Below are 27982 nucleotides of genomic sequence, written 5' to 3'. Positions count from 1 at the left end.
GAAATTTGAAATTGTTATTCATAACAAAATAGGTACAGATTTTAATGGAAGTATATTCTCTGAAGTATAAATAAAAAATGTACTTCTGTAATGATATCTGGCTTTCACTTTTAACATAATAGTTATATAAATGGCAAGAAGAGGTGGTAACTTAAAACAACAACAGAAACAAACAAGAAAAAACAAGACAAAAAGCATAGGCAAAAATCAAACATAGAAAAAACCAAGCAAAGCAAAAGTGGTATTGACTCTATACAAAATGAAATTCAAACTTTTTCAATGTATGGTACTTGCTAAAGGACAACCAGACAAAGAAAAAGTTATTCTGAATATTACAAAAATATCACATTCATTCTAAGTAGATTTTAGACACTTTCAAAACTTTTAAATTTGCTGCTTCAGTCATGGGGCTATTTGATATAAGCACATTTGCAATTATTGTATTTCATATATATTTCTGGGGCAGGTGTGAGAAGTTTAAGATTGGTATTATAAAATATCTTGAGTACCCTTAGAAGTAAATTTATAGACTGTTGCCTAACAGTGCTTTCATTATTAAATACATTTAGAAATTTTCTAGAATAAAAATATTAAGGCAAATACTTGTGTTTTGTTTTAGAAATAATATTTCCTAAAATATATCATATTGAAGTGAACTAAAAAAAAATGTCTAATGCATTACACAAACCAGATTTTTGGAAGAGAATTTAATGGGTTTATGTTTTATTTTATTTCTAGCTTGGCGTGCTTTTGTCATTGTATACACTATATCAGATATCTCTTGGAAACCTTATTTGTTCACAAAGTTTCTGCTGGACATACACCTTTGAAAAAATTGATAAAGGTAGGGAATGATGTGATTTGTAATTTTAATTATTATTGAGAAATGTTATGTATTTGATCATCTGCAAAATAATTCAATCGTGGTATTTCCCTTCTGCTTTGATTTTTTTGTTCATCTGCATTAGCATACCTTCAACATTCTGCTCTTGGGCAATCTATTTTACTGGATCTGCCCTCAACCAATAAAAGATTTTCCATGACCTTATGTTACAAACCACATATGTTCAGGCACCTTTAATTTTAGAAATACTATATTTAGCATTGAATTCAGATTCTTTAAGTGCCACTTGAAGAGAAGGAATCTCATATATTAGCCTTGCTATAAATATACTTCTGAGTGATTAAAATGATAAAACTGTCCCCATATTTATTCAGTTGTTAGTATGATGACAGTGTCTTCACTCTTTTATAAAATGGTAAATACAAGTTATTAACTGTAGTTACCATGAAAATGGAAACTTTCTGAATGATTGAAATGGAAATGTATGTTAGATTACATGCCACAATTCAATTTTCCAATTCCAATTAAAATTTACTTTATTTTCCAATTTAAAATTTAGTTTCAGTACGAATTATGTCCTTAATAAAGTTTTCCTGGCAAATACCTGTTTTCTAAAAATTTCAAAAAGTCAGCCATTCTATTGTTGTCACTGTAATAATGAAACAGTAACTCTAGAGCTCTTAGAAACCCCAGAAATCACTTTAGACTAGCTTTGCTTATGCTGGAAGGTATTAAAATTTATCAATTCAGTTCAAGATCAGCTTATAACCTAGGACTCCTAAAGCTAGGCTATTTGCCTTTCTAATCAATCAAGACAGTTTATTACTAACGATTGAATAATTATTTTTTATTTATTTACTGTTAGAAGATGACTATTAGTCTCTCTCATGTAATAGATGATTTATTAGTTTTATTCATTCATATTTATTACTTGAAAAAATTCTTGAAAAATATTTCTAAAATATATTGGTACAATAATATATATATTATTATATTTCTAAAATATAATTGTCACAGTATCGTAAATACCCACTTATATTAATAAAAGTTGAGCAAAAAGCAAATGCATTTCCTTAGTGATATCAAATAGGTACTTTCAAAATGCTGTTTTACTGGTGAGAAAGCACTTCATTTTTCTTAGAAAATTTATACAATTCTTCATACAAAATTGTTGCAATGTAGCATATAAATATATGGGATGGTTTCAAATGATGTGATATATTTGTATATATACTCCCTAACTGTTATTTTATCTTATTTGTAGGGCTGTGCATTTTACTGGGGATTCACTTCTTGGATTGCTTACTACATTAATCACCCACGGTATACACCACCATGTATGTAAGATTTTTTTGTAATTAATCCCATACTAACTTGCCAACATCAAAACTCTCCTCTAAACTTCACAGAAATGAACAACACGGCCTACTTAAACGAATATGCAGATAGTGAGAAAAAATGTCAATTTTAAATAGCTTCCATATCATACTCCATTAAATTTTTATGTAGACTTAAAAGGCAGATTTCACTGACAATCTTTGATTTAGTTTCTCTCTATAAAAAATCTAGCCAAAATAAGAGTTGATTGTGGATTCTAAAATGGCAATAAAGTGAAAGAGTAAAGAATAAGAAGGGAAAAAAAACTCTGTTATCACATGATGGCATAAAATCAGCTTTCAAGATTTTAAAAAATAATAAATAAGTATCCTTTGCAATATGGTTCAATAAGAAAAAACAGAGGCATACTTTTCTTCTGTGACATACTCTTTCCTATTTATAATTTTATTAGATATCTTTGCCCTTGATTCAGATGAAGCAATGTGGTGGGAAGCACACTGGACCAAACGTAAATCCTAAATTCCTAATCCTGGGAGAAATCATTCCTATCCTGTCCAAAGAAGTCCATTGCTTTTACTAACTAAGGCCCTTTCTTTCCTCAACTTTGAGCGCAGCCCATGAAGCACACACCCAGTGCACACAAGTTGAGGTTTCATGTTTGACAATAAAATTTTTATGGTCTATTTCTGGTGTTTAAAAACTTTGAAATAAATGGAAATGAATGATGTATGCAAGCTTTATTTTAGATTTCTAAAATAACTTAAAATACTTTAATATCTTTGAAGTACCAACAGAGTGGCATTATTCAGGCTCTTTGCTAAGATCAACAAATCTAGTTTAGCAGGCTAAGTTAACAGTAAATGATTGCAAAGTTCAAAAGCTGAAGTCTTCTAAGTACTACTAATTAACTATGAATACTGAAGAAAATTTCCTGACCTCATATAACTCTGAGTTTTAAAATATTTTAGCAGAAGATGTATTTAGTATCTTTAGACCATTAACTGATAAGTAGATACTCTTGCTCCATAGCATATTTAATAACAGGAGACTTTGAAAAATGCTATATTTGTATATCTTATATAAAATAATAGAGGTTGACTGTTAGTATATACAAAATATTTATTGAAAATGATGTTTATCAAGAACTATAAAATTGCTATTAATTGTATAATAAGGAACATTATTATGTAAGTATTAATATTCCCCATTACAGATTAGGAAAACAAGGCCCCTGATAGTTTGATTTTACTGTTCTGAAGTCTCTTAACTGTGTAATTTGTAAGTAGGACTCAAGTTCTGTGAAACTTTACATTGCATTTCAATACTGACTCCACGTGGAAAGTGAGTGTCATGTATAGGCAGTGTGTGCTTTGCATGCCTTGGATATACACAGATTTCAGTTTTTATAGTTTAGTTAATTAATACAGCCCCCAAAACTATTCTTCAAATTTTAGTGACCACATATGTTAATTTCAATTGCATAAATTGATCATAAAATATGCATAAAGCGCATATTTTGCAACTAGCTGTTCAGTCCATATATCACTCCAGAAATAACAGATGCAGATCATGGTCAGTGACACCTGGTGGTGATTGGTAACTGCATGTCTGTCACTCAGTTCACTCGCCACTAGCTAATAACTGAAACAGACTGCAGCAGTTTGCACAAAGAAAGTAGTTATTGAGCAAATGGCTAGCTAACCCCCCATCAGCCAGACAGATAAATTCAGATACATTCTGGATAAACATTTTCATGGAATTTAAAAAGAAAAGAGCATATCCACTTGATCACATGTTTTGATCTAAGCAGGAGAAGCTTCTATTTCTTAACCTGATACTTGTCTTAGCTTTGGCTGCTGTATGAAATAACAGAGAATAAGTGCCTTGAACAAGAGGAATGTATTTCCCAGCTGTGTAAGCTGGGAAGTCCAAGATCAAAGTGCTGGCAGATTGGTTTCTCTGCTGAGAACTCTCTTCCTGACTTTCATATGGCTTCCTTCTCATTTTCCTTACATGGTAAAGAGAAAAAGGGAGCAAACTCTTCAGGTGTCTCTTCTAAAGACACAAATCCCAGCATGAGGGGCTTATTGTCATGATCTAACCTGAACTTAATTACCTCCCTTAAGCCCCATCTCCTAATATTAGGGATAGGGTTTCAACATATGAATGTTGGGGGACACCATTTAGTCCATAGCAATAGTGATGTAGCCCTAGAATAACTAGTCTACATTGCAGACAAATAACAGGATACAACAAATCTAATTTGTCATATGCTTATGACATTTATTAGGCTTTATTTTTTCCCTAGAATTTCATTTTAATTTTTGGCAGCTATGCTACTAAAATATCCTTCCTTAACTTCATTACATCTTTGTAAGATTTTTAAAGATCTTCCTCTTTCATATCTCTGATTAGAATCTATAGATTAAATAATTATATTTTTTAAATGGATTATATTAATTCATAAAAATTCAATGCTGTTCCCCCAAAGTAGAAATACTGCAAACTACATTATCTTCAGATGAGAAGAAATAAACCTTTCATAGTCAAGGACAAAAAATTTTAAATCAGAAAATTTAAAACTGAATATTTAAAACACATTCCCAAAAAGGTATCTAAAAGTAAAAATAATCTTACAGAAAAGACTATGAAAAAGTAACAAAAGAGGAAACAGTACATATTAAAGGTGTTTTCAGAAAAGTAGCTATAAATTTATTAGATAATAATATTTAAGGAAAATGAAACAAACATACTAATTAAAATGTTTATTTTAAAACATTTTACTCCATCTATGTGCTGCATTAAATTCATCTGCTTAGAGCTCCAAAATAGACAGTTAAGCCAACTTTTACATTGTTTCCTTTGAAATTTTTTCTTAAAACCTGAATGCTTATTATATAATTTTTCTTCATTTTACTTTCACAATTAGAAAAAGAAAAAACAGAGGCTGGATTTCGTGTTTAATGTTTTCATCATACTTTTCTGTGCTTTCACTTTATATTTATTCTTTTGACTTACATACTCAAGTTTTTAATTCAGGATTTTTTTTTATGTTATAATTATTATTATTATTTTCCTGTCTTTTTATGTTGTCATAATTTACACTGTTGTTCTCTGCTGTTTGCATTAACTGTTTTTTTCCACCTTTTTCTGTAGGTTCTGCACCAACACTGTTTCACCTTTTTTATAGTCCTATTTGCAATAGTTTTGATTGCAAAATTAGTAGCATCTGTACATTTACACACACAGACACACTTAAATGAAAAACAACATTTTTGTATGTATTTCCAACACATACGCCATCAAGGAAGTCACTTTCCATACTTCTTGAACTCCATACTTTCATAATTGAAAACTGCCAAATGGCAGGAATATTACATTAATTGCAAACTGGAAGGCTTATGTTTGGAAAAATACATAAATATTTGACAACAATCAAGGAAAAAAGGCCTCTTTTTTCTCCTACTTAAATGTGAAATATCTGCAAATTATAAAGTATTTCAGAAAGTTTTAATGATGGCTAAAATTTTTTCTGGAAAGGTTGTTTAAATTATACTATCTTCAGTTTTGTTTGTTGGAAATAAATAGTAAAAATAACTAAAATTATACCCATTGGCCTAGTACCCACTTTCATCAAATTGTTATTTATCCTCTAAAAATTAAAACAAGGTGTATCTTCACTATCCTGCTGCAAGAAATGCTTTGAACTCTTTTAAACATTTATTAGATCAAAGTTCAATCATGTGTTCAGAGATTCATCTAACTCCTTGGATAACAATACATCCATTTTAGCTCTTACATTAAATACTATATAGATCCGTTTTAGTAAGACTTATCAAGGCTGTAAACTTCCATTTGTTGTCATGTGATAATTCAGGTAACAGTTGCATTTGGCTTTGTTTAAAATTAATATATCATAAGAACACAGTATAGTACTATTGAATGAATGAAGTTTTGTTGAGTAGTAAGCACAATTAAAAAAAATATAGCAGATAAGGATGAATATTACCCAATTATTGTAATTTAGCTAGAGAAGAATGTTTAATTATATGACAAAATGAGTATAGCATAATATTCAGGTAATAGGTGAATATAAAGCATTCTAGCAAATACTGTAAAAAATATGTAACAAATACATATATTTAAAAAGGGGGAAAATCCAATTTTAACTGGTTTACTATGAATAGTGAGATTTTTAATGTATTTTATTTTCCCTTTACACATTTAACTATTTCCCAATTTATCTCCATTAATGCATTTAATTTTATAATCAGATATATACACTTATAAAAGCAAAATTTCCAGTACTTGTGGATGTTATATGTATTTTATACATATATATCCATGCATAAATACTTAGGTAACTTTCAACTAAAACACACTTAAATTTCTAGCCCATATAAAAAGAACTTCAATACAGACTCATGAAGAAAGATGTTTGAAGCAGTATTATTTATCATACAAAAATTAAAATGACTCTATGTAGCAATTAGATAATATTTAATGTAAGAGCTAGCCACATCCTACATTATTATATGTATTCCTGGATAGTTTTGACAATGAAAGCTTAATAATATTAGAAAAGCCTTTAAATACATCCTTACATGAAAAAAATGCAAGATTCAAGATAAGGCATTCATATTAATTTTTAGTTGTAGGTGTTTTTATATAAATGAATATAATTTACATGTGTACACACACAGATATGGAAGAAATACAATTGTTAATACAAATGATGATCTTATCAGAAAAGTCTATTTTTAGTATTTTTTTATATTCCAAGTTCTCTTCCATGAGCAAGGTGAATTTAGGACACTGTTTTTAATACCCTTTTTGTCCATTGCTTTATATGATTTGAGAAGTTATGTAACCTATAGGTTTCTTTACTTTAAGAGGAGAGCAATTATACTTGCTTTTATGATGAAAAAATTTCAAACACTTAAAATATTGCCTGTTATAAACCATCAAGGCAAAAGTTATTATTATTAGCATTTTCTTCTGTTAAACATTAAATGACAGGAGATATTATTGTATGTCTTCATATGCTAAGCCATACTAATGTGCTTTCAATGGGACAAATGAGAAGTTAAATCTGCCTTCAAAGAGGTTAATACTACAAAATAAAAATATATTCAATTTGTGTTCTAATTACCATTAGATTGCTAGAAGAAAATACATGTGGAGAGCAAAAATATTTCATCTCTTTAGATTGCAAAAGTATCAGCCCAAAAGTTTCATTACATACCATACAGTATTTTTGATTAGAGGAGAGCATTGACCAAATTATGTCAACTATGTGACAATCCAAAATTTGAGTGCTTGCATAATTTTCTTTCCCTACTTTCTAGCATTTGGAAACAGGCAAGTCACAATATCTGCTATCAATTTTCTGGTATGTATTATTTATATTATTTGCTATTCATGCTCTAATTGTGGTATTATTAAAACAAAAAATACATTGTTTTTGAGGATTTGCCATGTAGAAAATATTATCCATTTCGTATCATTTATATAATGGTATTAAATGAACTAAATTAATTACTTCCCATAATCATTAGCTCTCTAAATATTTTAATTAAAATGTTCTACTCATCTATAAAGTGTTATTAGAATAATAAAAATTATAGTAAAGTTTGAAAAAATATAATTAGTAATTCCTCTTATTGTCTGCACATTTACAAATTTACAAACCTCTAAGAGCAAATGGCTTCAAAAGTCTAAAAGATGAACATCCAAAAATACTTTAACATAATTATTTACTTAACTAATTGTGGATGTAAACAAACTCTGCCATTTTGAATGAAACACAGCTCTTTCCTAAATGTTCTCAGTCCAGTTCTCTAGATCATTCTATTTAATTTTACATATGCATGGTTTGAACTGGGTACAAATCTGTGTATGAGAGACTTTTATTATTTCCAAAATGTATTAATTAATTAATTAGACACTTATTTAGCTTCATGTACCATATATTCCCGCACTTTCATTCTTCATCCATATTCTTCTTCATTTCTGCCCTTGATAGACTAACTTCCATGATTCCTATCCCTGATATATTGATAAACTCTCATGATTCATGTGCCAGTTTATACCCTTTGTGAAGTTTGTATTGAACAATATATACCCCACCATTTCATGCAAGGCACAAATCACACACTACACTTTGCAGAAAGCTCTCATATGAACCTGTGTGTGTTTGAGTGTGAGTGTTACTTTTTAAGTTAATGGTTTACCTAATAACATCCTTTTCTGTGTTGGCTGTAGAGAGGTAGATCATGCTTTACGTTTTTTTGGTACCTCGCTTTTTGAATAGTAGGAGCTCACTACTTGCTTAAACAAATGACAAAAATCATTTTTAACTCAGAATTTCTTAAGCAAATATGTTGTAAATATATCAATGCAACTTAATTTCACATATGTGTATATTGTTTATAGTGAGCAAGCCCGTAGTTTATTTTGATGCCAGCATTGCAAACCTATGTTGTACCAAATTTAATGTTCTCTGTTAACTACTCACTACTTTGAGCAAATGGAAGAATTAGTAGATAAAACAATAACTACTATTTGGTCTTTATTTAGAACTGTTCTTTGTCTCATTTTTCTCATCCTTAGAATGTTATCCATCACTTTTTTTTATAACATTTATTTCTGTGTAAGTATTTACACAGCTGCCATTTATATAGTATAATTTATTTCTTCTCTTTCCTCAAATGTGGTATGGTTTTACCATAATCCATTGCTCTACTATAAAAAAAAATTTCCAAGAAAGTTTGAGCTTTTAAAAACTTTGTATGTCATAATATTTATATTTTCTTAAAAAGTGACGGGAAACTGATTTCAAAACAAGCAAAATTCTAGTAGTTCACACCATGTATTTTATCTCTGACTTTTAAAAACTCTCTTCCTTCTTATTAAACTACTAGTACTTCTTCTTCACATATGCCTCTATTAATCAATGCTTTTTTATACATTCTCCATGAGAAAAAATTAAGAAGAATTAGGCCAATTACAGTTACTGTCATGTAAGGGCCACGATAACAAACTACACATACTGATAAATAGTAGCATTGACTATGTCTAATATAGAGGTACAAGATAAATTTGATAATTTTAATGCTATATTTCAAAGCACAAAATAAGCATTATCTTTTTCAATCATTGACTTAAATTAAGATAAAAATAATAACATGGGCTTTTAATTATAGATAGTATGAAGTATATGGGAAAACCTTATTTAAAAGTCAAAATATTATTGTGATTGTATTCCATTGAAAACAAAATTTATACCTGAGGCAGACCAGTGTAACTCTATTAAACTGTAAATTGTGAGGACAAATTAAAAAGTCTTTTAGCCCTTAAATTTCTTATAATGACAAATATAGGTGAGACACATTAATTTTCACAAATAAAATATATCAATATATAAGTCATATAAACTGCCAAAGTAATGTTGAGAAAGAAGAACAGAGCAGGGGCTTGGAGGGAAGTAACATGGGTCCTGATTTCAAACTACAATAATAAAAACAGTATGGCAAAACAGTCTATGGCAAAAGACACATAGACCAATAGAACAGAATTTAGAACCTAGAAATAAACCCATGTTATTATGGCCAACTAAAAATGACAAAAGAGACAAGAATATATGATGAGGAAAACAGTCTCTTGAATGAATGGTGTTGGGAAACTATAGAGTTACATGAAAAAGGATGAAACTGAACACTGTCTTACACCATACTCAAAAATTAACTGAAAAATAGATTAAACATCTAAATATAAGGCCTGTAACCATATAACTCCTAAAAGAACACATAAGTAGTAAACATGTGAACATTGGCATTAGTTATTTTTTTCTGGATATATCTTGCCAAGTAAGTGAAACAAAAGCAAAAATAGACAAGTGGGATTATATAAACAGATTTTGCACAGCAAAGGAAAACACCAACAAAACAAAAAGGCAAACTTTTGAATGGGTAATATATTTGGAAATGATATATCTGACAGGGGGTTAATATCCAAAATATATAAAGTCACACAACTTGACACCAAAATGCTCAATGACCTGAGGAAAACAATTGAAGATCTTGGTGAGAATTTCAACTAAGCAATAGAAAATATGAAAAAAGGCTACTCAGAGATGAAAAATAAAAAGTGAAAAACACAATGGAAGAAATGAATAGTAGATTGCTGAAGGTAGAGGAAAGAATCAATGAGAAGGAAAATTAGAGAATAGGTAAGCAACCAAACTGAGAAACAGAGTGAAAAAAGAATTTCTAAAAAGGAGAAGATGCTAATAGAGCTGTGGGACAACTCCAAGTGAAACAATATCTGCATATAGGCATCCCAGAACAGGAAGAGAGAGGCAAAGGAGTAGAAAGTCTCTTTCTAAAAATAATTGCTGAAAACTTCCCCAACTTGGGGAAGGATATAGACACCCAGGTCCTGGAAGCACAGAGAACTACTAACATAAAGAACCCCAGGAGGACAACACTAAGAATTGCAGTAATTAAATTGGCAAAGATTGAAAATAAGGAGAGAATCTTAAAAGCAGTAAGAGATAGGACGACAGTTACCCCTAATGGAAATTCCATAAGGCAATCAACAGATTTCTGTATTGAAAGGGAAAAACCTAGAAACAATAATCCTTTACCCAGTAAGTCATCATTCAGAATTGGAGGAGAGATTAAAAGTTTCCAGATGAACAAAGGTTAAAAGAATTCATCACAACTAAACCTGCCTTACAGGACAAGTTAAAGGAACTTCTATTGATGAAAATATTCTTAATCTTAAATATTCTTCATCAGTAAAAATAAACCTACAGTAAACATAGTAGAAAAATGACTTACTAAACAAATATGAAGTTCAAAAAACAAAAGTAGTAAAATCAATTAGAGTAGTAAAATCAATTATATACAAAATTATGCAAGGGAAACACAAAATATGTAGATTAAGACATCTTATACAGAAAGTGTGGAGGAGGAAGAAGAATAAAAAAGTAGTACTTTTAGATTGTGTTAAAAAATGAGCAACCATCAACATATGGAGACTTTTATATATTTAAGAAACTATCTGTAAACCTTACAGTAACCACAAACCTAAAGCTTATAATAGATATACAAAAAAATATTTTAAAAAAAGAAATCCAAGCATAACACTAAGGAAAAACATCAAATCACAAGAAAAGAGTGCAAGAATATAATAGATACACACGCAAAAATTTTTTAAAGCAATCAAAGCATAACACTGAAGAAAACATCAAATAACAAGAGAAGAATGTAAGAGAGGAAGAAATGAACAGAGAAGAACTACAAAAACAACCAAGAAAACAATCAATAAAATGGCAATAAGTGCATACCTATCAATAACTACCTTAAATGCAAATAGACTGAATGCACCACTCAAAAGAAACAGTGTGGCAGAACAGATAAAGAAACAAGACCCATTTACATGCTGCCTACAAGAGACTCACTTCAAACCCAAAGACACACACACACTGAAATTAAAGATATTTCATGCAAATAATAGGGAGAAAAAAATCAGGAGTTGCAGTATTTGTATCAGACAGAATAGACTTCAAAACAAAGAAAATAACAAGAGACAAAGAAGGACATTACATAATGATAAAAAGATTAATCTAAAAAGAGGTATAACAATTGTAAATATCTACGCACCCAACATAGGACCACCTAAATTTATTGAATGAATACTAACAGACCTAAAGGGAAAATAGCTACATATAATCTAATATCATTATATTAGAAGACGTTAACACCCCACTGACATCAATGGATATATCATCCAGACAGAAAATAGATAAGGAAACAGAGACACTGAACAACACACTAGATCAGATGGATTTAACTGATATATACAGAACATACCACCCAAAATAAGTAGATATACACTTTTCTCAAGTGCACATGAACATTCTCCAGAAGAGATCACACAAAAGGAGCCTCAATAAATACAAAAAGACTGAAATTGTATCAATCATCATTTCAAACCAAAACGGTATGAAACTAGAAATCAAATATACAAAAAAAAAAAATGCACACAAACACATGGGAGGCTAAACAACATGTTTCTAAATCATCAATGGATCAATGAACAAATCAAAGAAGAAATCAATCAGTACAAGGAGACAAATGAAATAAAAAATACAACAGTTCAAAATATGTGGGATGCTGCAAAAGTGGTTCTATGAGGAAAGTACATAGCAATACAGACCTATCTCAAGAAATAAGAACAATCCCAAATAAACAAACTAAACTCACAACTGAAGAGACTAGAAAAAGAGGAACAAATAAAACCTAAAGTAAATAGAAGGAGTGACATAATATAGATCAGAGCAGAAATAAATAAAATAGAGAAGAATAAAACAACAGAAAAAAATCAATGAAATCAACATCTGGTTCTTTGAGAAGATAAAGAAGATGGACAAACCCCATGCCAAACTTCAAGAGAAAAAGAGAGGACACAAATAAAATCAAAAACAAAAAAGAAGTTACAATTGACACCACAGAAATGCAAAGAATTACAAGAGAATTGTATGAAAAATTATATGCCGATAAACTGGACAACCTAGAAGAAATTGATAAATTCCTAGAAAAGTATAACTTTCCTAGACTGGCCAAGGGAGAAGCAGAAAATCTGAACAGAAAAATTACCAGTATTGAAACTGAGTTGGTAATCAAAACACTCCCAACAAACAAATTCCAGGACCAGATGCCTTCACAGCTGAATTCCACCAAACATTTAAAGAAGAGCTAATACCCATCCTTTTTAATGTATTAAGTAAAAGAGGATAAAATACTTCCAAACTCAATCTATTAGGCCAGCAGCACTCTCACACCAAAAGCAAATGAAGACACTACAAAAATATCAAAAATTATAAACCAATATTCCTGATGTATATAGATGCAAAAATCCTCAACAAAATATTTGCAAACCAAATTCAAAAGTACATCAGAAGGATCATCCATCATGACCAAGTTGGATGTATTCTAAGGATGCAAGGATGATACAATATTCATAAATCAATCAATGTGATACACTACATTAACAACAGGAATGATAAAAACTATTATGATCATCTCAATAGATGCTGAAAAAACATCTGACAGAATTAATCCTTTCAAGATGAAAATTCTCAACAAAATGAGTATAGAGGGAAAATACTTCAAAATAATAAAGGTTGTATAAGACACACCCATAGCTCACATCATAGTCAATGGCAAAGAGCCGACAGTGTTTCCTCTAAGTTCAGAAACAAGATAAGGATGTTGAGTCTCACCATTTACATTCAACATAGCACTGAAAGTCTTAGCTACAACAACTGGACAAGAGATAAAAGGCATCCACACTGGTAAGGAAGAAGGAAAAGTCTATTTGCAGAAGACATGATACTATATATAGAAAACACTAAAGACTCCACCAAAAAACTATTAGAACTAATAACTGGATTCAGCAAAGTTGTAGGGTACAAAATCAAAATACAGAAATCTGTTGCATTCCTATACAATAATAATGAACCAGTTGAAAGAGAATTTAGGAAAATAATTCCATTTACAACTATATCAAAAAGAATAAAATTTCTGGGAATAAAACCTAACCAAAGAGGTAAAACTCCTGTACTCTGAAAACTGTGAGATGGATGAAAGAAAGAGGACACAAATGGAAATCTATCCTATGCTCTTAGAAAGGAAAAAAATAATATTGTCAGAATGGACATCCTGCCCAAAGCAATTTACAGCTTCAATGCACTCCATATCAAAATACCAATGGCATTTTTCAATGAACTAGAGCAAATAGTCTTAAAAAATTCATATGGAACCACAAAAGACCCTCAATAGCCAAATCAATCATGAGAAAGAAGACCAAAGCTGGGGGTATCACACTCCCTGATTTCAAGTTATACTACAAAGCTACAATAATCCAAATAGTATGGTACTGTCACAAGAACAGACCTATAGATCAGTGGAATAGAGCCCAGAAATAAACCCACTCATATATGGTCAATTAGTATATGAAAAAGAGCCATTAGTATACAATGGGAAAAGACAGCCTTTTTAATAAATGGTGTTGGGAAAACTAGACAGCTACATGCAAGGGAATGAAATGGAATTACTATCTAACACCAGACACAAAATTTAACCCAAAATTAATTAGAGATCTAAGTGTAAGAAATGAAACCATAAAGCTCAAAGAAGAAAACACAGGCAAACATCTCTTGAACATAAGCATGGATAATATTTTCTGGGCATGTCTCCCAGACAAGGGAAATAAAAGCAAAATGAACAAGTGGAACTACATCAAAATAAAAAGCTTATGTACACCAAAGGAAACCATCAATAAAACAAACAGGCAACATACAGTATGGGAGAATTATTCATAAATGGTTTAAACAATAAGGGGTTAATATCCAAACATATAACTCATACACACCCTCAACACCAAAAGAAAAAAATTATCTAATAAAAAAAATGGGCAGAGGACCTGAATAGACATTTTTCCAATAGAAGACATACAGATGGCGAACAGGCACATGAAAAGATGCTCCACATTGCTAGTCAACAGGGAAATGCAAATCAAAACCACAGTGAGATATCACTCCACACCCGTCAGAATGGCCACTATCCAAAAGGCAAGAAGTAAGTGTTTGTGAGGATGTGGAGTAAAGTGAAGCCTCCTACACTGTTGGTAGGAATGCAAGTTGGTGCAGCCACTATGGAGGTTCCTCAAAAAACTAAAAACTAAAAAAAAAAAATACCATATGACCCAGTAACTCCACTTCTAGGTATTTACTTGAAGAAAAGATAATATCTGATTTGAAATGATACACACACACCCTTTTTTACAGCTACATTATTTACAATAACCAAAAATGGAAGCAAAGTGTCCATCAATAAATGGATAAAAAAGGTGGTACATACACATAATGGAATATTATTCATCCATTAAAAAAAAGGAAATCCTGTCATTAGTTACAATATGGATGAAACTAGAGGGTATTATGCTAAGTGAAATAAGCCAGGAGGAGAAAGACAAATACTATATGATTTCACTTATATGTGGAATCTAAAAACAAACAAAATGAACAAAACGGTAGTAGATTCATAGACGCTGAGAAGTGACTGGTGGTTACCATAAGGGAGGGGTTCAGATGGGTGGGTGGAGAGGGGGAGGAAGTAAAAGAGGCACAAAATCTCAATCATAATATAAGTTGTTCATGGGGATGGAAGTGATAACATCTTTCTATGTTGACAGATAGTAACTGTAATAGTTGGGGAGAGGATTTAATAATGGCGTAATTATTTAATCACTGTGTTGTGTCCTTGAAACCAATATAAAATTGTACATCAACTATACTTCAATTAAAAAAAATAAAACAAATCAATGAGATATCACCACATACTAGTCAGAATGGCTACTATCCAAAAGACAAGAAGTAACAATTGTTGCTGAACGTGTTGAGAAAAGGGTAACCTAATGCACTGTTGCTGGGAATATGAATTATTAGTGCAACCACTATGGAAAACAGTATCGAGGTTACTCAAAAAATTAAAAACAGAAATAAAGTAATACCCAGTAATTGCATTTCTGGGAATCTACCCAAAGAAAACAGAATCACTAATTAGAAAATATATATGCACTCCTATGTGTATTGCAACATTATTTCTAATAGCTAAGTTATGGAAGCAACCTAAGTGTTCATCAATAGATGAATGGATAAAGAAGTTGTGATAATATATATGATAGAATACTTCTCTGACAAAAAAAGAATGAAATTTGGTATTTGTGACAACATGGATGGAATTAGAGAATATTATGTTACGTGAAAAAAGTCTAATAGAGATAGATATACCATATAATTTCATTTATATGTGAAATCTAAAAATAAAACGAAACAGAAATAGACTAATAAACATGGAGAACAGACAGCAGGTTGCAATAGGAGTGGTTAGTGGTGAAACAGGTGATGTAGAAAACATCCCCTACAAAAAAAAAAATATATATATATATATATTTATATACATGAGCAAATAAGCTGAAGGAAATTAATTCTAATGCAGAATGCAAAAACTAATAAGTTGATTAAGTTTGTGTATATTCACTTAAATTGAAGATGCCTAGCATATTATAGTGAGCTTGAATTATATATTTCAAGGTTAATTTCTTCATTCATAAGAACTGAATGCTAAGTGTGTACCTTTAAAGTATACCACAAATATTTATGGTTTGGTAAGAATAAGCAGACTTTTTTTTAGACCAATGCATTTTAAATTATTTTACAGTAAAATTAACAGTATATAGTAGAATCAATTATTACGCTGATTGCTCTTTTAACATAAGAAAAAGTTATTCATTTACAATTAGTTTAAATTCTATTATGTAGAGCCAGATTATTACTTGGTAAGAAAGTAATATATTAGGACTATGTTAGATATAATTGTAGTTAATTCTTTATGTGTGAATCATACATTTTGTGGACTAAATTTTAACAACTATAATTTTCTCTTCTGATCCCTCTGTTTTCTTTATGTTGTTAATCCATGTTTCCTAATACATACAAGCAAAATAAATCATCAGCAAAACAACACACTATACAATGCATACCTAATGTGTTCCAAAGTTAGGTGATGATTCTTTAGGGAAAATGTTTTACTTTGGTGAGTGTTGCCATGTTTTCACTTTATTCTGAGAAAATTTTTATCACCTCTTTTGTGTAAATTCTTTCTGACTTTCAACGTAACTTTGTTCCTTCAAGTATATTCTGATATCACAAAATCTATAAGGAAAAAATATCTAATAAGTAGAATCAAATATAGGCAAATTTATAAATATATCAGAATATCATCCCCGCAATATTGACATCTACCTTTGTGTTCCTGTTGGAAATACTGTGGAAACACACTATAATCCAGCCACTTCATGTTTTTATGACCCCCTTCGCCCTCTGAACTCAACTCTACCCACAGAGAAACACAATCACTATTGCAATCATATTTTTTAATTTTTAATATTTTGTTATTTTATAAATAACAATCCTGTATCCTTTAACACTCTTCCTCTCAATTTATTTTTACTCTCCAGAAGAAGCAAGCATGGTTTGCCATTTCTTTGTACATTGACCACTTCACCAGAAAAATAATTTTTTCTTGCCTTTCTTACTGTCTTCAATACTGTAGGAAATGGGAGTACTGAAAATAACTCTTCTCCCTGGTTTGTCCCTGTATCTTCAGTTTCATCATTAGTTATCCACTCATTTAGGTTAAGCTTTTTTATTAAAATGCAAATGTTCTTGGAGAGGTAATAAATTTTGCTCTTATCAAGGAGTCACACCTTCTCTTACAACAGTTAACTGAGAAGGACCTTGGCCACAGAACAATAATTTTTTATTAGGGGAGAGGATGCTGGCAACAATACATCAAAGGTTTTAGTAAAGGTGAAGGAGAGTAGGGCCCTGCTACATAAATCATGTAAAAGAAAAGAATCTGCATGTGAATATTTGGTCTTGTGGATGAGATGAATGAGAGAAGAAAAGTGTCCCAAAGTTACATGCTTTCATTTCAGCAGTCTGCTCAGGCTTAGTTGTGACAACTTTTTCTGATCCTTTGATAGATACCAATGAAAATATTGGGATTACTGTTTACTGAATGTAGAAAACTTAAATAACATAAAACTTAACTCTCAACCATTTTTGGTGTACAATATACAGTAGTGTTCACATTGTATATTCACATTGTTGTACACAGGCACCTAATGACTTTTTAAATCTAGGTCCTCCTGCTTTTGACAAGTAAGGCGGTTCTGGCAATTCTGGGTTGCTTATATCTGTGAGTGCGTTTAGAAAATATAAACTTAATTTTAATCATGTTAAACATTTTGGGAAAAAAATAGTTGTTCCAAATTTATTGGAATAATTTTTAATTCCATATATAAATCAGTTTATATGAGAAAACCAAATGAAATACTTTCAAATTCATTAGTTCTACAACTATAATGAAAGAAAACAGTGCTTCTTCTTGCATATCATATTTATATATTACCTTTCTTAATATATCTGGGCAATGTTTCCTTAGTATTTTTATGTTTCTGTACACTTATTGTCTAAAATGTCTTTGTCATCTGTGTTACATAGCAGCCATACATATTTCATGGTAGATAGTATCCATGTTTTATTATCTAAGATAATTCAAAATTTAAATCAAACCTAATGAGAGCAACTTCCTCAGACTTTATAAAATTGTTGTGTTAAGATATAATATGCCAAAATAAAATATCTATTTAGATAAGAATCAAACCAGGATAAAGTGAAAATCATACAGAGAAATGTTCCAGTGTTTCACAATGCCTCTAAAATTTTAATCAGCAATAGAACCATATATTGAGTTTTATGGCACTGACTGAATTTTCTAATCTTACTTATCCCTGACCCAAGAGGAAATAATATCAACCACTTTTATCTAGGTTAATTAGTATTGCAACCTACATTGGACTCATCTATTTCTTGGAGTTCTAAAGCCTGTGCTTAAGGTGAAAATTACAAGTAGTTACAGTTGTTCTTTAAAATCCATTAGAGAGTTGCTAAATTGATGATAAACTATGTATCTCTAAGGATATACACAGTTGATATGCCCCATGCCCCAGAATGAACATAGATAAGCATTTCATCAGTTGATAGCAAGATGAAACATTGGCTTATTTATGTACCTCTTTTTTTCTATCCCTTCTATTTCATGTTTCAGTATGTTTTATTTTGTGAGGGAGCACTTAATGATAAATTATGACATTAGTATAAGGCTACTCTAATGTTTAAATGAAACCTAAATGCTCTTTCATTCATGGTCCCCACTTTGGGTAGAAGACTGATGTTTTCATGTTTAGTTTTGTTGTGATAAATCAGAAGAAGAAAATATTTTGATGGTTGAGTGAGCATAAAGTATTGATAATCACAAAGTGAATATGTTTGACCAGAATAAAACCATAATATCTAAAATATAATTTGTTCACAAAGATTTGGTAAGTTTTTGCTTATTAATAAAATTTTTATCATATATCCCATTTTGTGTTTGGCACTGTGAGTGATAAAAAATAGTGTGATTTGGTGTTTGACTAAAAGATGAGTAAAAGATATAAAAACAAAACAGACATATAACAAATCATTAATTTAGCAACTGTTTGTGGTGCTGGCAGTGTAACTAGAAATTTAGAGAAGTGTGATCAATGTAGGCTAATTTGCTGGAAAAGTTTTTATTGATGACATTGGTAACTAAAATTATCATAATAATTTTGTTGAGCAGTTCATTTGTTAGATACCTGATTTAATTTAATCACCATAATATATGTATAAGACAGGAATTAATATTTACATTTAGGTGAAGTGAAATTTCAAATGTCTAACTTACTGAATCTCTAACGACATGGGAGAGGCTATATATGGCACAAGCCCATCTAGCCAAAAGCCACACTCTTAAACATATACAAACAGAAAATTTCAATTGTGAAATTATCTGAAATTGCAAAATTCCTCTTTGTGTCCTTAATAACTTGAGAAACTAGGAGCCTTTTCTGCTATTATCAAACTATTGTATGTGAAGAAATGTATACAAAAATTGTTGAAAAGTAAAGAACAAAATCATATATTTGAAGAGATTAATAGCATTAAAGGCACTAAGTTAAAAGAGAGCTATGGGATACGTTATAGTGAAAAGTTGAATGACTAAACAGTAAAGATAATGGTTCCTAATAGTTACTAATAATATAGTATTTGTATGTTGAATACAGACATTGTGTTAAACCAGATAATGCATACAGGGCAGACAAAGGAAAGGGTCTTAACTTTCCAAGAATACATGTGGCAAACTGGAAACATTATTTGCCTGATTAGATGTTGGTAAAGCTTGAACTTCCTAGAGAGTATAGTGGGGTCAGATACAGATAAGCGGCAAATATCTTTGTGGAACAGTACTGCTATATTATAAAAAGTTTTCTACACAGAGCTGAAATCAGCTAGTAACCAAACTATCACTCTAGCCATAAAAGGGTTGCTACTATGTTAATGAATTTAGTATATGCAAGACATGCCAAGTGACATGACTAGTCTCTTCATGGCACAAAAATTTACCTAATGTAACAAGTACAAAGCATATAATCAGCAAAGGCAATTTGAACCTAGTTATCAAAAGGCTTTAAGAATATCTTCAAAATTTGTAACTCATGTGGCTCATTATTTTGATTTTATAAATTTCCACACAGCTTCTTTCATTGTTATAAACAAAGTTTCCTATACTTACATTAGAATGATAATATATCTCTTGGGTCTTTGGAAGTAATATATTAGATGGATATTGGCATATCTTTAGAGCACAACTTTAAAGAAGGCACAGGTACATCACACTGACAAAGTTAAAATGTTTTGCAGATTTGTGAAGCTGGAAATCATTTCATCAATGTATTGTTGGCCCATCCAAATCACACAGGTTAGTCCCTTTTCCTTTTTATCTTATCCAGAGTGAAATATGTTAATTATTATTTTAATCAATAAGTTTTTAAAGCAATAGTTGGAAACATTTAAGACAGTATGCCTCAATTATTGCTTTTCTGTGCTTAAATTTTCCAAATATTTTATTTAAATCCTATTTCCTAATAATGGTTTCTCCAAAGTGAAGTGTGCATATCCCCCCCCCACCAACACACATCACTCACTTAAACATGTGAAAAACAGATGACTAAAAAGTAAAGCAGGATGAAATTCTCTGATGAATATCCATATTTTCTAGCTTAATTCTCAATCTTCATCTAATTTGCACAATAATTGACACAATCCCATTATATTCAAATGACTTGAGTTTTTTTTTAATAAAAGTGATCTTTGACAAATTCAATGACACTGAAATAGCAGTGTTTGGGGGTATACTTCAAACTTAGTAGTTAAAAATATTTGAAAAAATTTTATAGTGTCTATATAATTTAAAGCTTTTTTTGGTACATCAATCCTCTCATTCAGGTTCTGTTATAGGTAGGTATTTACACTGCTTTTGTACATGACATGTCATAATTTCAAATATTGATGGTCAACATTTATACTTCCTGTTGCAATCAATCTAGCTGCAAACATAAAGGTATATTTGTCTCTTCAAGTGTGTTTTAACATCTACCTGAATTTCTTAATATGTTCTTGCCTTGCACATTTCTGGCTGGCTGGTGAAGCATATGAAACACTTTCCAGAATAATTTTTACATGTAATAAAATACATAGTATTACAAAGGAAATTTATGTTGGAATATTTGTGTGCATATAAAAAAAGCTTTAAAATCTTCTATAATAATAGGATTTTATTACATTACTGTGATAACTACTTAACTTTTTGAGTACTGATGACCATAAATCATATGCATATGTAATTACAAATATATAGATAAATAAAACAACTCTAATATGATTTGAAAGTATCTGTACTTTCTCTTGCTGAAAAAATGTTAACAGATTAGTGCAAATGCTATTGCAGTTTATTGTTTGATTTTGTTTTGAAGTAAAGTTTACATTTCATTAAGAGGCTGGTTGCCATTTATATGTGACCCAAATTCATAGACCTACTGAATTCTCTTTGTAGGTGTGTTAAGCCCAGATTAAAAACTTCTATTTTTTTTAGGGTAGAGGCAAAACATAATAAAATCCTATTAAAATGCTAACATTGCTAAAGCTTCAAATATTGCAAATTTTAGTCTCGACTGTGACCCTCTAACAATATGACCTTGCTCGTTTCCTCACATATCTGGAATATGGTGGTATTATTTGAAAATGAATATTTTAAGTCATTATGTTTTCAAAGTCAGACATAACTCTGAAATTATTAATGTGAGAGAGACTTTTCTTTTTTGTTTACTCTTGAGAAATCAGATGCCTGCCTAATCTCTCCTTTGTTAATTGACTTGGTTGTTTTGCCTTCAGACTCAGAAAGTTTTTTCTTTAGCACTAAAGCCTATTAATTTTTTAGGGTGGGTCTTAGAGTTGATAACTGTAGGTCAATTTTCCTAGGGACATGACATGATCTAACCTTGTGGTATGTTAATTCATGTCCTTTTTTTTTTGTCCCAGAAAGTTTTCTTTAGTTTAAAATTTCTTCATTGAGTTTTTTGATTTCTTAATGGTTATGTGTTCTTTATTTACAAGTACTTCTGTGTATATGTGTTCTGTTAAAATATTTTTCTGTTTTCATTTTTGGAGTGTTATTTTTATCAGCAGGGAAAAAAAGAAAGTTCTTACTTTCTATTTTATTTACATGAAAGCCTTATATGAATGCTGATTAACTTACATTCATTTTTAAGTGTATGGATTGTCCTTGAAGGGAAAGAAATAATTTTACAGATGGAGTGGTAAAAGTTAAATCTCTAAAGAATAAAGTGTTCTGTGGAAGGGATGGGGAGTTTATTTCTCTAAACACACTTTTAATTCTCTAAACACACTTTTGTTTTCTAAATTCCATAATTCCCAGAACTATGCCCTGCTTTTCTTCCCCTCTAAGCCTCCAAGCAATCTCTTCCTTATTTTAGCTGCTTTCCTATACTACTAATTTCCTCTCATGCAATCAGTGCCTTCCAAGATGAAAACCTTCCAAATCATTTCACTTCAGTTCTTTGCATCCAGTGTTCTGATACATCAGGTCTCAGACCTTTTCTCAGAGTAGACCCTTTCTTATGATCATCAGTTCTAGATATCTACATACACATGGCATTCTTTTTCCTTACATAAAATCATTATCCATCTATGAGTTACTTACTGTTGGCTCTAAATGAGTCTTTGCTGCTCTTGGATTTTTATTTCTCCACTTACATATTAATTGAACTTTAAAGTAATATCTGTCTCTTAGATGTATTTTAGGCATGAATTATGAATAGGGTGATCATTTAATATTGATTGTTTAAACAGATGTCTCTAAATGTGTTCCCCAGAAGACACAATTTGATATAAGTTTAAAAGAATTTGGATCTCCCTGGGAAGGGTGAATGACCTAAGATGAGGTAGCTCTCTTTAGTCAAGGCCATCCTTTCACAGGGTCTGATAATTGAAAGCTTTCTGCTACCAGCACTCTCAGTACTTATGGAAAAAATCCACCATTTCTGAAGGGGATCTGGGAACATAATTACAGCAGCCATCACAGAATCTTCAGCAGGTCATTCAACTCTAAAATAACATTCCATATCCATTGTTGATGCCATTCCTGGTGGCAGCTACTGCAGGTGCAGTTTTCAAGGACACAGAGGCTGAGATGGAGATTAGCATTCAGAAGGCTTGCTAGGGAGCAATTCTGTGAATGGGAAGAAGGAAATCATGTTTGGGTAGGAAATTGAGAGTAATACAATTCCAGTGAGAGTTTCAGATGAACCTATGCATATTCCAAAGTTGAGATGAATTACCATTGTTTTTCTGAGTTAAGTAATTCAATTTGCCATATTGATCAAATATTGGATTAAGGCTACACCCAAAAGTGAGTGTGACCTTGGGCAAGGTTGCTCCCTCTAGCCAGGCAATCTTCATAGAGGGTGCTGAAAGGTGAAGGCTCGCTGACAGCAGTAATCCTTGAAACTGTGGAATAAACTGTTTATGCCTGAAAAATAATCTGGTTGGTGCAGCATTGCAATGTAAAAATACCTTCAGGCTTTTATTTAATAGAAACTCTGTTATAAATAGGATAGGTTGAGAAAACATATCATGGGAATATAAGTATTAAATTAGTAACACCTAAACTTACATATGATTACAATTAACAGCAACTATGTACACTTGAGACAATATCTGTATAAATACATTTTTCTGTGCCCATAAGACATGTTTGTTATTTAATTTACAAACTACCTCTTGAAGAAATGTGTATTTATGAACTCCTGATTATTCTACTGTATCCAGAGGCTAAACAGTCATAAACTTGAGGCTTTCATCCAGATTATTTTTTATACATCTTCCACCTCTGAAGTTCAGTTACTGTAATATGGGTAGGTTCCTCAGTTATCTTTCTTTTGATGAATATATGGACATTGCACAAAAGTGTTTACATAAATGTTTCCAAGACAATCTGTATGTGTGTATTTATCCTATCTTGCAGTGAACAGTGCATGAAAACTGCACAGTACCTAGTTTTTTTTCTTTGATATTTTAACAATCATTACAATTTTGAAAAAAATATACTCACATTTTATTAACAATTTAGAATTATAACTTAGATTAGTTCATGTGTTACCTGATTAAATCCTCCTATGCAGAATAAACAATTTTATAATTCATATTTACTTGTAGATATGTCACAGCTCAAAGTTCAGCTTGAAATAATTATAAATTGTTTTCTAAAATGTTTCTTCAAAAAATTTGAAAGGCAAAAAATAACAAAACTCAAGTGACAATATTGCTAAGTATAATGAGAGTTATAAATAACAATCCTGATTGCTGAACAGAAATAATTTATGTGGAATTTTTGAATATTAACTGTACTGATATTCACTTTAATCCCCTTATGAGAGATTTTCACACTTTTCGGATATAAATGACATTCTTATAATATTCCGTTTGGATTTCCACTAATTAAATAGCAAGAGAGGTTTGAGGCATTTTAATAATCTCAACCAAAAATATATTCCTTAACACTGAAGGAAAATAAGAAGAGGCATGCAATTGCTAACATGCATTTAATAATCTCAGTATGCAATACTGCTGCAACTATTATGATATGCATAATAACATTTATATATCATTTTATTTAAAATCTTAAAGAATTATTATCATGATGTGTTCTGTAATTTCATAGCAATGTTGTTGTGGACACAGAAAATGACAGATATCCTATCTGAGTCAAAAGGTCATAACATTTGAAACTGGGTCTCTTCTGAATAATTTGGCAAATAGGTTTCTATAAATATATGATGACATGTTACATGATATACAGTTCTATGGAATTTATAATTATATAAAAACTACATAGTCATTTGCCATATGTAATGTCATTGACATTTTTCTCTCCTTTCTAAAAGGAAGTAATGCCTCTTTTCCAAGACCAAATTGTAACCCTTTCACATGGATGTTTTTCCTGGTTTCATGTCCTAACTACACCTATGAGGTATGCTATTTAAGTTTGCAAATAACCAAATTTTACTTGATGATATACTAAATGCATGTGTTTATGTATTTACATGTATATAGTATATGTACATGATTATGCATATATATATTTTATCTGTAGATATTTGATATAGAGATATAGATGATGATTTTGATTTCAGTTCAAGTTATAGGTATAGGAAATTGGAACATTTCAACAATAATTTTTCCTGCAGAAAAAAGAATATTTGTGCACATATTCATCTATTTTAAATGCCTTGAGATGTTTCAGTATTTTATTTTTTATCAAAGTTTTTGGAGCAATATCTTCCATTTCCTTATGAATTGATACTTTTTTATGGGATTGCTTATGACTTCATTATATTTAATAATGAAATTATTACTTTAGAGAAATTTGCTTCTACATATAATTTTTCTACTATTTTAAGCTTTCACATTACCTACTTATGCCACAAGTGAACAAATTACTAGATGAACTATAGACATTTATTAATTTCTGTTTTAATCTAACAGATTGGATCATGGATTAGTTTCACAGTCATGACACAAACTCTGCCAGGTAAGACCTAGGTTTATTGACAACTAATTGAAGTAAATGCATCCTTAGGAGAAGTGGTTTATGAGAACAAGTTGCTATAGTACTAAAGTTTGGCATGTTTGTAAAAGGACCTTATACTTTCAGTTTTCTTTTCATTTTGGATTTTAAGGCAGAATTAAAATACATCAGAACATTATTTATTATGTATTTCTATGTAATTGTGGCTTAATCCAAGCTAGGAAATACAGTCCAAATATATTTATTAAGCAACAAGTTTTTGTTAAAAAGTAGTAATGGCAATAATATACTTCACATGCAACTCTCTAAATTGCAATGTACTGCATGTAGTAAAAGGGATATGTGCTATATCCATTTCATCCATTCTTTGTTCCACTGCACAAAAATTTAAATAATAATTAAAGTGGTTTGTCATATGCATGTATGTGGATGTGTGTAGAGGTATATTAAATGCATATAGAAAACTGGTATTGAAAAATTCAGAGATAAAAAAGTTCCTTATTTGGAAGTATTTTGTTGCAGTGGGATACAAAAACTGTGGAATTATTTTGATCTCTGCTATGTACTTTTTATATTTATTCAACCATGAAACAAATATTGATTGAACATATAATATGCTAGGGAATGAATACGAGAACTACACAAAATTTGAGAATTGTTTAGAGATCTGTATGTGATAGATTTTTCTAATATAACTTGCTATATCCATCATAGAAATAAGAAAGGATAATTATTTCTTTTTTCTTCTAGTTGGGATTTTTACACTTCTGATGAGTATCCAGATGTCTTTGTGGGCACAAAAGAAACATAAGATTTATTTGAAGAAATTCAGTTCTTATATGCATAGGAAATCAGCAATGATTCCATTTATATTGTAAGAAAAATATCTCATACAGAAAAGCAGTATATAAACTTACCAAATGAGAGTTGGTAAAAGTTGGTTGACTATTATGTTCCATAAATTTACAACAGTATTTTTACTCAGTAAAAATACAAAATGGTAGAATCCACTTATATTTAGAGTAATAAACTTGAAGCAAATGAAAAGTAGAAATTATATGTATGATTAATGAAAAATAGCACTTTTGCAAGGGTTTGGTCCTTGAATAAGATTTTTGTACTCATTAAGTATTTCATAATAGTATTTGCTTAAGACAATTAAAATATCTGGATTCTAAAGTAAGTATTTTTAAAAGTTGGGACATTAAATTACTTGAATTTTGTACATTATTTTGATAGTAATTTAATTTTTCCTTTATTGTTCATTATTGAGAAGTAGCAAGTATGTTTTTAGTTCAATTTCTTGTGAAAATTCTACCTATATTAAAAGTGAAGTACTTGTAATCAGCACATAAACTACCTTTATATATAAACATATATATATATATATATATATATAGAGAGAGAGAGAGAGAGAGAGAGAGAGAAATACATATATTTCAAATGGATTATTTGTTATGACAAAGAGAGAGTGCATTGGAGTTTTGAGATTCAGAATGCAAAGATTTTTTGCTTTATTTTTATATGTTTGAACTCCTATATCCCCTAAAACCCATGCACGTGTGTGTGTGTGTGTGTGTGTGTGTGTGTGTGTATGAATAAGCATATATATTTTGAGAGGATAACTGATATTACAAAAATCAAATGCATATAAGTTAAATATTTAAAAGAAATTCTCAGTTTATTTTTAAATAATGATTCTTTAGAGTGGTTGTTAGAGACTTTTCAATTCTCAGATCTATCTATCTATGTAAATATCCTCATTAAAGCTCTTACATTATATACGTACTTGACAAAATATCCTTTGTAAAGTCAATATGCATTTTGTGGGTATTTATTATTGATATATGTAGTTTATTACTAATATATTCAAGAACTAACAAAAACACAACTTTAAAGCTTTGTTATCATTCCCAAATGTGTAGTATTAAAATATCTCAGAGGAAGGTAGATTTTAATTCCCTGATGCCCATTCAGCAAAATAGCATGGAATCATGCAAAAGTCTTAAAAGGATGTGCTATTTCATTAAACACATATACCTAATACATATTTATGGAATCACCTATCTGTAACAATTCCTTTGTTGAAAGAATAGCTTATGTTTTCTTAACTGGATCATGATAGAGGCTAACC

At 30.4% G+C, this 27982-nt stretch overlaps 1 protein-coding gene across 2 annotated transcripts in view; it reads left to right on the top strand.

Annotated features, from left to right (window-relative positions):
- The window catches only part of TECRL (trans-2,3-enoyl-CoA reductase like), a 98239-nt gene extending 70603 nt beyond the window's left edge, over positions 1–27636 (top strand). For both annotated transcript variants that reach the window (XM_036895227.2, XM_036895226.2), the window contains exons 6-12: positions 739–844; positions 2109–2181; positions 7531–7574; positions 20604–20661; positions 25205–25290; positions 25806–25851; positions 26599–27636. In XM_036895227.2, the coding sequence (XP_036751122.2) occupies positions 739–844; positions 2109–2181; positions 7531–7574; positions 20604–20661; positions 25205–25290; positions 25806–25851; positions 26599–26726 (541 nt within the window). In that variant the 3' untranslated portion in view covers positions 26727–27636. The remainder of the gene's footprint in view (positions 1–738; positions 845–2108; positions 2182–7530; positions 7575–20603; positions 20662–25204; positions 25291–25805; positions 25852–26598) is intronic.
- Positions 27637–27982: the final 346 nt, after the last annotated feature.

The sequence above is a fragment of the Manis pentadactyla genome, chromosome 5 (genome assembly GCF_030020395.1).
Source record: "Manis pentadactyla isolate mManPen7 chromosome 5, mManPen7.hap1, whole genome shotgun sequence".
Taxonomy (NCBI): Eukaryota; Metazoa; Chordata; class Mammalia; order Pholidota; family Manidae; genus Manis; species Manis pentadactyla.
Note: the sequence above shows the minus strand (reverse complement) of the source record. Positions and strands in the feature narration are given on the sequence as shown.